This window comes from Rutidosis leptorrhynchoides, chromosome 7 (genome assembly GCF_046630445.1).
Source record: "Rutidosis leptorrhynchoides isolate AG116_Rl617_1_P2 chromosome 7, CSIRO_AGI_Rlap_v1, whole genome shotgun sequence".
NCBI lineage: Eukaryota > Viridiplantae > Streptophyta > Magnoliopsida > Asterales > Asteraceae > Rutidosis > Rutidosis leptorrhynchoides.
Window position 1 is genome coordinate 315,790,328 of NC_092339.1, and position 16,415 is coordinate 315,806,742.

Below are 16,415 nucleotides of genomic sequence, written 5' to 3' on the forward strand. Positions count from 1 at the left end.
TACGGGTGCATACGAGTAGAATTGTTGATGAAACTGAACGAGGATGTAATTGTAAGCATTTTTGTTAAGTAGAAGTATTTTGATAAGTGTATTGAAGTCTTTCAAAAGTGTATAAATACATAAACACTACATGTATATACATTTTAACTGAGTCGTTAAGTCATCGTTAGTCGTTACATGTAAGTGTTGTTTTGAAACCTTTAGGTTAACGATCTTGTTAAATGTTGTTAACCCAATGTTTATAATATAAAATGAGATTTTAAATTATTATATTATCATGATATTATCATGTATGAATATCTCTTAATATGATATATATACATTAAATGTCTTTACAACGATAATCGTTACATATATGTCTCGTTTAAAAATCATTAAGTTAGTAGTCTTGTTTTTACATATGTAGTTCATTGTTAATATACTTAATGATATGTTTACTTATCATAGTATCATGTTAACTATATATATATATCCATATATATGTCATCATATAGTTTTTACAAGTTTTAACGTTCGTGAATCACCGGTCAACTTGGGTGGTCAATTGTCTATATGAAACATATTTCAATTAATCAAGTCTTAACAAGTTTGATTGCTTAACATGTTGGAAACATTTAATCATGTAAATATCAATCTCAATTAATATATATAAACATGGAAAAATTCGGGTCATTACAGTACCTACCCGTTAAATAAATTTCGTCCCGAAATTTTAAGCTGTTGAAGGTGTTGACGAATCTTCTGGAAATAGATGCGGGTATTTCTTCTTCATCTGATCTTCACGCTCCCAGGTAAACTTGGGTCCTCTACGAGCATTCCATCGAACCTTAACAATTGGTATCTTGTTTTTCTTAAGTCTTTTAACCTCACGATCCATTATTTCGACGGGTTCTTCGATGAATTGAAGTTTTTCGTTGATTTGGATTTCATCTAACGGAATAGTGAGATCTTCTTTAGCAAAACATTTCTTCAAATTCGAGACGTGGAAAGTGTTATGTACAGCCGCGAGTTGTTGAGGTAACTCAAGTCGGTAAGCTACTGGTCCGACACGATCAATAATCTTGAATGGTCCAATATACCTTGGATTTAATTTCCCTCGTTTACCAAATCGAACAACGCCTTTCCAAGGTGCAACTTTAAGCATGACCATCTCTCCAATTTCAAATTCTATATCTTTTCTTTTAATGTCATCGTAGCTCTTTTGTCGACTTTGGGCGGTTTTCAACCGTTGTTGAATTTGGATGATCTTCTCGGTAGTTTCTTGTATAATCTCCGGACCCGTAATCTGTCTATCCCCCACTTCACTCCAACAAATCGGAGACCTGCACTTTCTACCATAAAGTGCTTCAAATGGCGCCATCTCAATGCTTGAATGGTAGCTGTTGTTGTAGGAAAATTCTGCTAACGGTAGATGTCGATCCCAACTGTTTCCGAAATCAATAACACATGCTCGTAGCATGTCTTCAAGTGTTTGTATCGTCCTTTTGCTCTGCCCATCAGTTTGTGGATGATATGCAGTACTCATGTCTAGACGAGTTCCTAATGCTTGCTGTAATGTCTGCCAGAATCTTGAAATAAATCTGCCATCCCTATCAGAGATAATAGAGATTGGTATTCCATGTCTGGAGACGACTTCCTTCAAATACAGTCGTGCTAACTTCTCCATCTTGTCATCTTATCTTATTGGCAAGAAGTGTGCTGATTTGGTGAGACGATCAACTATTACCCAAATAGTATCAAAATCACTTGCAGTCCTTGGCAATTTAGTGATGAAATCCATGGTAATGTTTTCCCATTTCCATTCTGGGATTTCGGGTTGTTGAAGTAGACCTGATGGTTTCTGATGCTCAGCTTTGACCTTAGAACACGTCAAACATTCTCCTACGTATTTAGCAACATCGGCTTTCATACCCGGCCACCAAAAATGTTTCTTGAGATCCTTGTACATCTTCCCCGTTCCAGGATGTATTGAGTATCTGGTTTTATGAGCTTCTCTAATTACCATTTCTCTCATATCTCCAAATTTTGGTACCCAAATCCTTTTAGCCCTATACCGGGTTCTGTCTTCCCGAATATTAAGATGCTTCTCCGATCCTTTGGGTATTTCATCCTTTAAATTTCCCTCTTTTAAAACTCCTTGTTGCGCCTCCTTTATTTGAGTAGTAAGGTTATTATGAATCATTATATTCATTGATTTTACTCGAATGGGTTTTCTGTCCTTCCTGCTCAAGGCATCGGCTACCACATTTGCCTTCCCCGGGTGGTAACGAATCTCAAAGTCGTAATCATTCAATAATTCAATCCACCTACGCTGCCTCATATTCAGTTGTTTCTGATTAAATATGTGTTGAAGACTTTTGTGGTCGGTATATATAATACTTTTGACCCCATATAAGTAGTGCCTCCAAGTCTTTAATGCAAAAACAACCGCGCCTAATTCCAAGTCATGCGTCGTATAATTTTGTTCGTGAATCTTCAATTGTCTAGACGCATAAGCAATCACCTTCGTTCGTTGCATTAATACACAACTGAGACCTTGCTTTGATGCGGCACAATAAATCACAAAATCATCATTCCCTTCAGGCAATGACAATATAGGTGCCGTAGTTAGCTTTTTCTTCAATAACTGAAACGCTTTCTCTTGTTCATCATTCCATTCAAATTTATTCCCTTTATGCGTTAATGCAGTCAAGGGTTTTGCTATTCTGGAAAAGTCTTGGATGAACCTTCTGTAGTAACCAGCTAGTCCTAAAAACTGGCGTATGTGTTTCGGAGTTTTCGGGGTTTCCCACTTTTCAACAGTTTCTATCTTTGCCGGATCCACCTTAATACCTTCTTTGTTCACTATGTGACCGAGAATTGAACTTCTTTCAACCAAAATGCACACTTTGAAAACTTAGCGTACAATTCTTCCTTCCTCAATACTTCTAACACCTTTCTCAAATGTTCACCGTGTTCTTGGTCATTCTTTGAGTAAATAAGTATGTCATCAATGAAAACAATGACAAACTTGTCAAGGTATGGTCCACACACTCGGTTCATAAGGTCCATGAACACAACTGGTGCATTAGTCAAACCAAACGGCATGACCATAAACTTGTAATGACCGTAACGTGTTCTGAAAGCAGTCTTTGGAATATCATCTTCTTTCACCCGCATTTGATGATACCCAGAACGTAAGTCAATCTTTGAATAAACAGACGATCCTTGTAGTTGATCAAATAAGTCGTCGATTCTCGGTAGTGGGTAGCGGTTCTTGATGGTAAGTTTGTTCAACTCTCGGTAGTCGATACACAACCTGAATGTACCATCTTTCTTCTTGACAAACAAAATAGGAGCTCCCCACGGTGATGTGCTTGGTCGAATGAAACCACGCTCTAAAAGTTCTTGTAATTGGCTTTGCAGTTCTTTCATCTCACTGGGTGCGAGTCTGTAAGGAGCACGAGCTATTGGTGCAGCTCCTGGTACAAGATCTATTTGAAATTCAACGGATCTATGTGGGGGTAATCCCGGTAATTCTTTCAGAAATACATCGGGAAATTCTTTGGTGACGGGAACATCATTGATGCTCTTTTCTTCAGTTTGTACTTTCTCGACGTGTGCTAGAACAGTATAGCAACCTTTTCTTATTAGTTTTTGTGCCTTCAAATTACTAATAAGATGTAGCTTCGTGTTGCCCTTTTCTCCGTACACCATTAAGGGTTTTCCTTTTTCTCGTATAATGCGAATTGCATTTTTGTAAAAAACGATCTCTGCTTTCACTTCTTTCAACCAGTCCATACCGATTATCACATCAAAACTCCCTAACTCTACTGGTATCAAATCAATCTTAAATGTTTCGCTAACCAGTTTAATTTCTCGATTCCGACATATATTATCTGCTGAAATTAATTTACCATTTACTAATTCGAGTAAAAATTTACTATCCAAAGGCGTCAATGGACAACTTAATTTAGCACAAAAATCTCTACTCATATAGCTTCTATCCGCACCCGAATCAAATAAAACGTAAGCAGATTTATTGTCAATAATAAACGTACCCGTAACAACCTCCGGGTCTTCCTGTGCCTCTGCCGCATTAATATTGAAAACTCTTCCGCGGCCTTGTCCATTCGTGTTCTCCTGGTTCGGGCAATTTCTAATAATGTGGCCCGATTTTCCATATTTATAACAAACTACATTGGCATAACTTGCTCCGACATTACTTGCTCCGCCATTACTCGTTCCGACACCATTTGTTCCTTTCGTTCTATTAACCCCTGGTCCGTAGACCTCACACTTCGCTGCGCTATGACCATTTCTTTTACACTTGTTGCAAAATTTGGTGCAGAACCCCGAGTGATACTTTTCACACCTTTGGCATAGCTGCTTCTGATTGTTGTTGTTGTTGCGGTTATTATTGTTGTTGGGATGATTGTTGTAGTTGTTGTTGTTGTTGTTGGGCCGTTTGTTGTAGTTGCGATTGATGTTGCGATTGTTGAGATAATTGTTGCGATTATTGTTGTAATTGCTGTTGTTGTTGTATTGGTGATTCTTATCACCGTTTTCCTCCCACTTTCTTTTGACTTGCTTCACATTGGTCTCTTCAGCAGTCTGTTCTTTAATTCTTTCTTCAATCTGGTTCACTAGTTTGTGAGCCATTCTACATGCCTGTTGTATGGAGGCGGGCTCGTGTGAACTTATATCTTCTTGGATTCTTTCCGGTAATCCTTTCACAAACGCGTCGATCTTCTCTTCCTCATCTTCGAATGCTCCCGGACACAATAGGCACAATTCTGTGAATCGTCTTTCGTACGTGGTAATATCAAATCCTTGGGTTCGTAACCCTCTAAGTTCTGTCTTGAGCTTATTGACCTCGGTTCTGTGATGGTACTTCTCGTTCATCAAGTGCTTGAATGCTGACCATGGTAATACGTACGCATCGTTTTGTCCCACTTGCTCTAGATAGGTATTCCACCATGTTAACGCAGAACCTGTGAAGGTATGCGTAGCGTACTTCACTTTGTCCTCTTCAGTACACTTACTTATGGCAAACACCGATTCGACCTTCTCGGTCCACCGTTTCAATCCGATCGGTCCTTCGGTTCCATCAAATTCTAAAGGTTTGCAGGCAGTGAATTCTGTGTAGGTGCATCCTACACGATTTCCTGTACTACTAGATCCAAGGTTATTGTTGGTATGTAGCGCAGCCTGTACTGCTGCTATGTTTGAAGCTAGAAAAGTACGGAATTCCTCTTCATTCATATTCACGGTGTATCGAGTAGTCGGTGCCATTTCCTTCAAAATAGTCAAATGGAACAAGTTAATCATACAGAATATTAAGAGTAGTTAATAGTATTTCGTAGCATAATATGAACTCATTTATAAAAGCTTTTTCTTCATATTAGCGTTTTATAAGTTTAAATTTGGGTAGTACCTACCCGTTAAGTTCATACTCAGTAGCTAATATACAATTCAACTACTACAATTCTATATGAAAAACTGATTATAATAATATTTCGCGTTCAAACTTTTACACAATATTTTACAAACTTACAATACCGCTTATTTTACATATAGCATGAAATATAGCACACAATAAATTTGATACAAGATGGTTGTGAAGATAATTCTAGCTAGTACACAAGTCGTTCAGCAAAGGCAATAAAGACACGTAATTCATACGTCCAGAAACAAGTCATGCATTCTGGTTTTACTAGGATTACTTCCCATCCTTGGTCTTGTGGAACATAACCGTTATGGCCATTGATAAGACAGCGTGTTGTAATATCGTCAAAGGGACGAGGGTTACGTAATGTCCAACAGTCCCGTAACAATCTAAAAACCTCATTTCTTACCCCAATTACCGACTCCGTCACTTGTGGGAACGTTTTTTTTAATAGTTGTAGCCCGATGTTCTTATTCTCACTTTGGTGAGAAGCGAACATTACTAATCCGTAAGCATAACATGCTTCTTTATGTTGCATGTTAGCCGCTTTTTCTAAATCACGAAGTCCAATATTCGGATATATTGAGTCAAAATAATTTCTTAACCCATTGCGTAAAATAGCATTTGGGTTCCCCGCAATATATGCGTCAAAGTAAACACATCGTAACTTATGGATTTCCCAATGTGATATCCCCCATCTTTCGAACGAAAGCCTTTTATAAACCAAGGCATTCTTGGAACGTTCTTCGAATGTCTTACAAACTGATCTCGCCTTAAATAGTTGTGCCGAAGAATTCTGACCGACTCTAGACAAGATTTCATCAATCATGTCTCCGGGTAGGTCTCTTAAAATATTGGGTTGTCTATCCATTTTGTGTTTTTATACTGTAAAATAGACAAGAGTTAGATTCATAAAAAAAATACTTATTAATACAAGCAATTTTTACATATATCATAAAGCATAAGCACACTATATTACATATATTACACCACACGAATACAACTATCTTATTCCGACTCGCTTGTTTCTTCTTCTTCGGTTTTGGTTCGTTTTGCCAAGTTTCTAGGGATATATGATGTTCCCCTAATACGAGCCGTCGTTTTCCACATTGGTTTAGAAAAACCTGGTAGTTTAGAGGTTCCCGGGTCATTGTTACAACTTAAGGACTTCGGGGGTTGACGATACATATAAAGTTCATCGGGGTTGGAATTAGATTTCTCTATTTTTATGCCTTTTCCCTTATTATTTTCTTTTGCCTTTTTAAATTCAGTTGGGGTAATTTCTATAACATCATCGGAATTCTCGTCGGAATCTGATTCATCGGAGAATTGGTAATCCTCCCAATATTTTGCTTCCTTGGCGGAAACACCATTGACCATAATTAACCTTGGTCGGTTGGTTGAGGATTTTCTTTTACTTAACCGTTTTATTATTTCCCCCACCGGTTCTATTTCTTCATCCAGTTCCGATTCTTCTTCCGGTTCCGATTCTTCTTCCGGTTCCGACTCTTCTTCCGGTTCCTCTTCGGGAACTTGTGAATCAGTCCACGAATCATTCTAATTTACATTTGACTCTTCATTATTATTAGGTGAGTCAATGGGACTTGTTCTAGAGGTAGACATCTATCACATAATATCAAACGCGTTAAGAGATTAATATATCACATAATATTCACATGTTAAAAATATATAGTTTCCAACAAAATTTGTTAAGCAATCATTTTTCAAGTAAACACGGTCGAAGTCCAGACTCACTAATGCATCCTAACAAACTCGATAAGACACACTAATGCAAAATTCTGGTTCTCTAAGACCAACGCTCGGATACCAACTGAAATGTCCCGTTCTTATTGATTAAAAATGTTCCATATTAATTGATTTCGTTGCGAGGTTTTGACCTCTATATGAGACGTTTTTCAAAGACTGCATTCATTTTAAAACAAACCATAACCTTTATTTCATCAATAAAGGTTTAAAAAGCTTTACGTAGATTATCAAATAATGATAATCTAAAATATTCTGTTTACACACGACCATTACATAATGGTTTACAATACAAATATGTTACAACAAAATAAGTTTCTTGAATGCATTTTTTACACAATATTATACAAGCATGGACTCCAAATCTCGTCCTTATTTAAGTATGCGACAGCGGAAGCTCTTAATAATCACCTGAGAATAAACATGCTTAAAACGTCAACAAAAATGTTGGTGAGTTATAGGTTTAACCTATATATATCAAATCATAATAATAGACCACAAGATTTCATATTTCAATACACATCCCATACATAGAGATAAAAATCATTCATATAGTGAACACCTGGTAACCGACATTAACAAGATGCATATATAAGAATATCCCCATCATTCCGGGACACCCTTCGGATATGATATAAATTTCGAAGTACTAAAGCATCCGGTACTTCGGATGGGGTTTGTTAGGCCCAATAGATCTTTCTTTAGGATTCGCGTCAATTAGGGTGTCTGTTCCCTAATTCTTAGATTACTAGACTTAATAAAAAGGGGCATATTCGATTTCGATAATTCAACCATAGAATGTAGTTTCACGTACTTGTGCCTATTTTGTAAATCATTTATAAAACCTGCATGTATTCTCATCCCAAAAATATTAGATTTTAAAAGTGGGACTATAACTCACTTTCACAGATTTTTACTTCGTCGGGAAGTAAGACTTGGCCACTGGTTGATTCACGAACCTATAACAATATATACATATATATCAAAGTATGTTCAAAATATATTTACAACACTTTTAATATATTTTGATGTTTTAAGTTTATTAAGACAGCTGTCCTCGTTAGTAACCTACAACTAGTTGTCCACAGTTAGATGTACAGAAATAAATCGATAAATATTATCTTGAATCAATCCACGACCCAGTGTATACGTATCTCAGTATTGATCACAACTCAAACTATATATATTTTAGAATCAACCTCAACCCTGTATAGCTAACTCCAACATTCACATATAGAGTGTCTATGGTTGTTCCGAAATATATATAGATGTGTCGACATGATAGGTCGAAACATTGTATACGTGTCTATGGTATCTCAAGATTACATAATATACAATACAAGTTGATTAAGTTATGGTTGGAATAGATTTGTTACCAATTTTCACGTAGCTAAAATGAGAAAAATTATCCAATCTTGTTTTACCCATAACTTCTTCATTTTAAATCCGTTTTGAGTGAATCAAATTGCTATGGTTTCATATTGAACTCTATTTTATGAATCTAAACAGAAAAAGTATAGGTTTATAGTCAGAAAAATAAGTTACAAGTCATTTTTGTAAAGGTAGTTATTTCAGTCGAAAGAACGACGTCTAGATGACCATTTTAGAAAACATACTTCCACTTTGAGTTTAACCATAATTTTTGGATATAGTTTCATGTTCATAATAAAAATAATTTTCTCAGAATAACAACTTTTAAATCAAAGTTTATCATAGTTTTTAATTAACTAACCCAAAACAGCCCGCGGTGTTACTACGACGGCGTAAATCCGGTTTTACGGTGTTTTTCGTGTTTCCAGGTTTTAAATCATTAAGTTAGCATATCATATAGATATAGAACATGTGTTTAGTTGATTTTAAAAGTCAAGTTAGAAGGATTAACTTTTGTTTGCGAAAAAGTTTAGAATTAACTAAACTATGTTCTAGTGATTACAAGTTTAAACCTTCGAATAAGATAGCTTTATATGTATGAATCGAATGATGTTATGAACATCATTACTACCTTAAGTTCCTTGGATAAACCTACTGGAAAATAGAAAAATGGATCTAGCTTCAACGGATCCTTGGATGGCTCGACGTTCTTGAAGCAGAATCATGACACGAAAACAAGTTCAAGTAAGATCATCACTTGAAATAAGATTGTTATAGTTATAGAAATTGAACCAAAGTTTGAATATGATTATTACCTTATATTAGAATAATAACCTACTATAAGAAATAAAGATTTCTTGAGGTTGGATGATCACCTTACAAGATTGGAAGTGAGCTAGCAAACTTGAAAGTATTCTTGATTTTATGTAACTAGAACTTGTAGAATATATGAAGAACACTTAGAACTTGAAGATAGAACTTGAGAGAGATCAATTATATGAAGAAAATTGAAGAATTAAAGTGTTTGTAGGTGTTTTTGGTCGTTGGTGTATGGATTAGATATAAAGGATATGTAATTTTTTTTTCATGTAAATAAGTCATGAATGATTACTCATATTTTTGTAATTTTATGAGATATTTCATGCTAGTTGCCAAATGATGGTTCCCACATGTGTTAGGTGACTCACATGGGCTACTAAGAGCTGATCATTGGAGTGTATATACCAATAGTACATACATCTAAAAGCTGTGTATTGTACGAGTACGAATACGGGTGCATACGAGTAGAATTGTTGATGAAACTGAACGAGGATGTAATTGTAAGCATTTTTGGTAAGTAGAAGTATTTTGATAAGTGTATTGAAGTCTTTCAAAAGTGTATAAATACATATTAAAAAACTACATGTATATACATTTTAACTGAGTCGTTAAGTCATCGTTAGTCGTTACATGTAAGTGTTGTTTTGAAACCTTTAGGTTAACGATCTTGTTAAATGTTGTTAACCCAATGTTTATAATATCAAATGAGATTTTAAATTATTATATTATCATGATATTATCATGTATGAATATCTCTTAATATGATATGTATACATTAAATGTCTTTACAACGATAATCGTTACATATATGTCTCGTTTAAAAATCATTAAGTTAGTAGTCTTGTTTTTACATATGTAGTTCATTGTTAATATACTTAATGATATGTTTACTTATCATAGTATCATGTTAACTATATATATATCCATATATATGCCATCATATAGTTTTTACAAGTTTTAACGTTCGTGAATCACCGGTCAACTTGGGTGGTCAATTGTCTATATGAAACATATTTCAATTAATCAAGTCTTAACAAGTTTGATTGCTTAACATGTTGGAAACATTTAATCATGTAAATATCAATCTTAATTAATATATATAAACATGGAAAAATTCGGGTCATTACAATATCCCCGTCCGAGCTAGAGTACTAGCCTTTTAACGGACGTATGCTATTTGAGAAGCGTACACGTTGGTTTGCATGTATTATTAAGATGATTATACAAAGGGTACAAATTATATATACGTTAAGTTTAGTTACCAGGGTGCTCAATTTCGTAGAATATTTTGATAAACGTTTCTGGATGAAACAACTGAAATCTTATGATCCACCTTTATGTACAGATTATGCAAAACATTAAAACTATGAACTCACCAACCTTTGTGTTGACACTTGTTAGCATGTTTATTCTCAAGTTCCCTAGAAGTCTTCCGCTGTTTGCTTATATATTAGACAAGCTATGTGCATGGAGTCTTACATGGCATATTTTTCAAGGAAACGTTGCATTCACCAAATCATCACCATGTATCTTATTTTGACTGCATTGTCAACGGAAGTACTATTGTAAACTATTATTTACGGTGATTGTCTATATGTAGATATCATCAGATGTCGAAAACCTTTGATTTAAATATTCATTTATGGTGTGCCTTTTCAAAAAAATGCAATGTTTACAAAACGTATCATATAGAGGTCAAATACCTCGCAATGAAATCGATGAATGACGTGTTCGTCCATATGGATTTGGAGCGATCGTCACAACAACACTGCTCTTGTCAGTCGTGGAGGATTTAGAAGAGGAGGGAGGTCTCGTGGAGGCTATCGAGGAAGTTATCGAGGAAGTTCAAGAGGAGGCCATACTGATAGAACAACGGAAGAACCCACTAATTCTGGTGTGGAGTGTTTTTATTTTCATGAACTTGGACATACTAAACGATTTTGCAAGAAATTGCAAACTCAAATTATGAGGAATATTCTCTCAGCACATGCTGCATCTTCAACCGTTGCAAATGGTGAATCTGTGAAACCTACTACTTCAACTGTTGCTTTTGCCAAAACAGGTAATGACACGTGTCTCTTATCATCAGCCTCCAAATGGGTCATTGATTCTGGTGCCTCAGGTCATATGACAGGTAATAACCATCGTTACTCTGACTTCAATACACACTCATCTTATGTCACAATTGCAAATGGTACCACCGCCCCTGTTCTTGGTTCCGGCACTATCAACCTCACTCCATCTATATCTTTATCATCCGTTTTATGTCTACCCAATTTCTCATTTAACCTGCTATCCGTCAGCAAACTTACCCGTGACTTAAATTGTGTAGCCTTATTGTTTCCTGACTCTTGTATCTTTCAGGATCTCTCGACGAAACAGATTATTGGTAAAGGACGGGTATCTGATGGACTTTACATACTTGAAACTACAACAAAAATTCCCCGATCATTAGTATGCTCAAATTCATCCTCTCCTCTTATAATGCATTGTCGGTTAGGTCATCCTTCTTTACAAAATTTAAAGAAACTATGTTCTGAGTTTTACGGTTTATCCTCTTTATATTGTGAGTCTTGTCAGTTCGCTAAGCATCAACGAGTCCACTTAAGTCCTAGAGTCAATAAGCGGGCTGCGTCCCTATTTGAATTAGTACATTCTGATGTTTGGGGTCCGTGTTCTGTGACATCAAAATCTGGTTTTAAATATTTTGTTACCTTTATTGATGACTACTCTGGTGTTACATGGCTTTATTTAATGAAAAGTCGCTCTGAAGTATTCACTCATTTTTGTTCCTTTGTTGCCGAAGTAAAAACACAATTTCATACTTTTGTTCTAACTCTGAGAAGTGATAACGCAAAAGAATTTCTCTCAGAGTCATTTAAATCATATATGCTTAAAGAAGGTATTGTAACATCCCGCCTTTTTTCGTTTACTTTTCCGTTTAACTATTTAAATCCCGTTATATGTTTATAACATCTCCCGTTAATACGCGTTTTAAAAATATCTCGTTTAGGTAATTCACGCACCCGCAACTAAACTTGAGGGACTAGTTTTGCCAAAGTGCCAAAGAGGTGACTAGCATTTGACTAGTCAACCCCTTCCTCCCACCTTTTTCATTTCATTTCTCTTTTTCTTTACTACTTTCCAATTTTCTCTCAAACTCCATATCAAAGAATCATCATCTAAATCCAAGCTAGCGGGTGTCTTGCAAAACAAATTACATATTTCAAATCCTCGCAACTTCCTCTTCGATTCCATGCCAACTTCATCAAGTTTGGGTAACTTTCTAAAATCACTAAATTTTGTGTTCTTGGTATTTTTGAACTTATAAAGTTGTTAATTAGTGTCTATGGCTCAAGTCTAACATGAATATATGAATTATATGCTCGATTTCGTTATTTGAAGTAACTAGCTTGAGTATGAACTTTGGTGTGTTTGATTTGGTGATTTAGTTGCTTGAATGTTGTTAAATATTAAAAATGCATGTATTAAATGTGTTCCTAGTATCACTAGCTTGAATTTGATGTGTAGGTTGCTTGAGAAAACTCCATAAACTTGATTATTGGTTTTGGTGGATTTGGGTTAGGGTTTGATGAACTTGAAATGGACTTTTGATGCCTTGAATGACATGAAATATTATTTGTAAGTGTTAGGTTGTATTGTATGCTTGATCACCTTCGAAGCGGCATATCATTCATGTAAATTGGTTGCCGAATCATCGAATTTCATTTATAAACTTGAATGCATTTAATGAGGAGCTTTGAATGTGATTTTGGTTGTTGTAAAAGTAAATGTGATTGATGAAATGTGTTTAGTTGTTTTCCTTGTCAAAATACCTTTCTTATGATATAAGATACATGTTTTGGTTGTTTGCGGGTCATAAATGGTGATTGTTTGAAGTTAGGTTCGTGCATAAAACTTAAAAACGGCCAGATTTCTCTGCACAGGTAATGGCGCGGCGCGCCATATACCCGCGCGGCGCGTCAAAGTGGTCTGTCCAACTTTGTCGATTTTTGAATAATGTTTGCTATGCTACGCACCTCCGATTCACATGTAACTTGTTCTAACATGCTCATATATGATTAAAACCCTCATAAAAATAGTTCGGGACTCGACCCGAACGCGTTGACTTTTTCGTTGACTTTGACCGACCAAAGTTTGACTTTTTGTCAAACTTAACCAAATGATTATGCAACCTTCCTAACTTGTTTCTATACTTGTATCTTGCATGAAACTTGACAATTTGATTCACATGCTACATAATCGAGTCATAACGAGCCATAGGACTAATTGAACATCTTTGACCTATCGTGTTTACCGTTATTGATACGACCTATTTGTTTAGGTCAAGACTAGCACTATACTTCGCACACGTTACCTTGTGAAGTATTTTTCATACGTGCACTCAAGATGAGATCATAGTCCCATCTTTCAAACAACTTTTATGCTTTAAACTATGGGATGAGAAACATATACGTATCATACTTTTATACATTGAACACAAGTACGAAAATGAACATTCCACGTACGGGTTTGAATGAAAATCCTCAATTCAATTATCATTAGTTACACTTGCAGGGTGTAAACGTGAACTTATATTATGTGATCACATAGGCTTGACGAGCCTCATTCGGACGGTTCGCTACCGTTAGCAGATGAAATATATTTTCGGGTCTAGTGTATGTTCTAACACTACACAAAGGGTGCAAAATAGTTAAGTTTGATAATTGGGTGCCCGCGAAACAAATAACAACTTTGGAATGCAAATGATTTTGATAATCATATTATATTAAATCTTGTGGTTCAAATGCAACGTTTACTAAAACACCTATGATTTCACCAACGTTTTCGTTGATAGTTTCTATATGTTTTCTCAGGTCCTTGAAAGCTACTTGATACATGCTTCCGCACTCTTTTTGATACTTGCTTGGATGTCGAGTATACATGCATAGTTGGAGCGTCTTTTGACTACTTTAAATTGTGTCGCATAGGTTTCATTCGTACGTTAAACTTTGTAATGTAACTAGTCTTTTGAACTACATTTGTAAACTTGAAACATCCTTTTACTTAGAAATGAATGCGACATGTTTTAGTCAAACGTCATGTTAAAGACTTATGACCGTGTAACGGGACCTAAGTAGTCGGCGCCGTCAAACATGATTTGGTCGGGTCGCTACAGATGGTATCAGAGCATTGGTTATAGGGATTTAGAGTTCATTGGTGTCAACCCCGAGTCATAGGGTTCATTAGTGAGTCTAGACTACAACCGACATATAGACTTGAAGTAGGAATTACTTGACTACTTGTGCATTATACTCGAACTCGTCTATCACATCTAATTCTTATTCAACCTTAATCTCACGTTACTTAATTTAATTGACGCGCCACCTTGACTATATGAATTAGTGTCGAATGCACATATGAATTAGGGTAATATAATTTCCGGGATTATATTACGGTGACTCATATGAACATTCCGACATTATGACATAAAGAATTTAAGGGGAGTCAAGGAAAATTTTTCTCTATCCTTATTCCATATCATGGTTAGTATTATTAAGAATACTAATCAACGGTATTCTTGTGTTTTGAAGGAACAATGCCTCCTCGTCATGTGCCACGCCATGAGACTCCCGAGCAAGCTCTACAACGAATGATAGCCACCGCCGTGGAAGCGGCCATGGCCGATCACTCCTCCAACAATAACAACAACCACAACAACAACAACAACAACAACAATGGAGCCGGTAACTCAAACGAAGGGTGCTCCTACAAATCCTGCATGGGGTGCAAACCTCACACTTTTGATGGAACCGGGGGACCGGTTGTGCTCACCCGATGGTTTGAGCAAACAGAAGCCGTCTTTAGCATAAGCGGTTGTCGGGACCAAGACAAGGTCAAATACTCCACTCACACCTTCGCCGGTGTCGCTCTTACATGGTGGAATACTTATGTACAATCGGTGGGTACCGATGAAGCTCACGCCCTCTCTTGGGCCGATTTAAGGGAAAAGATGGTCATCGAATATTTCCCTCGCGAAGAAACCCGAAAGCTCGAACAAGAGCTAAGAACCTTAGAGGCGGTCGGAAACGATCTCAAGGCCTATAATCAACGATTCGCCGAACTATCCTTGATGTGACCAAACCTCGTGAACCCCGAATCTCAAAGGGTCGAACTTTATATGTATGTTCTTCCAAAGAGCATCAAACAAGGGGTGATGTCATCCAAACCCGCTAACCTACAACAAGCATTGAACATGGCCCGCCAATTGATCGAAACGGTTGACGAAATCGTAGTTCCAGCACCTAAGGCCGAGGATAAATCAGGAGGCAACAAAAGAAAGTGGGAACCCTCCCAATCAAGCAACAACAACTTTGCTAAGAAGCCTTACACCTCCGACGCCAAGAAAAGTTATGACGGAAATAAACCCTTTTGCAACAAATGCCACAAACACCACTATGGTGAATGTAGCAATCTATTTTGCCACCGGTGCCAAAGGGGTGGTCATGTGGCCAGCGATTGTAGAAGTGCCGCCCCCGTCGTTCAAAAGGTGCCCAATGCACCAAAACCGGGTACTTGTTATGAATGTGGCCAAACGGGTCATTTTAGAAATGCATGTCCGAAGAAGAAAGCCAACACCAACACACGCGGACGAGTTTTCAACATCAACATCGAGGAAGCCCGAGATGACAATGAATTAGTCACGGGTACGTTTCTCCTCAACAACACTTATGTTACTTGTTTATTCGATTCGGGTGCCGATAAGAGTTTTGTATCCAAGACTTTGACTCATTCTTTTAACACTCCACCACTTCCACTAGATACCCCTTATACCATTTAAGTGGCCAACGGAAAACTATTGAGCGCCGACACATATTACCGGGGTTGTACGTTAAACATTTTGGGTAATGAGTTTGAAATTGACTTGATACACATGAAACTAGGGAGCTTCGATGTAATAATTGGTATGAATTGGCTAGTCAAAACGAAATCGCACATCCTTTGTGATCTTAACGCAATCTGAATCCCTATC

General features: G+C 36.6%; 1 protein-coding gene across 1 annotated transcript in view; it reads left to right on the forward strand.

Moving 5' to 3' along the window:
• LOC139860201 (uncharacterized) overlaps positions 1–11,351 on the forward strand; it is a 57,646-nt gene extending 46,295 nt beyond the window's left edge. The window contains exon 2 of the mRNA XM_071848973.1: positions 11,164–11,351. Coding sequence (XP_071705074.1) covers positions 11,164–11,351 — 188 coding nt within the window. The remainder of the gene's footprint in view (positions 1–11,163) is intronic.
• Positions 11,352–16,415: the final 5,064 nt, after the last annotated feature.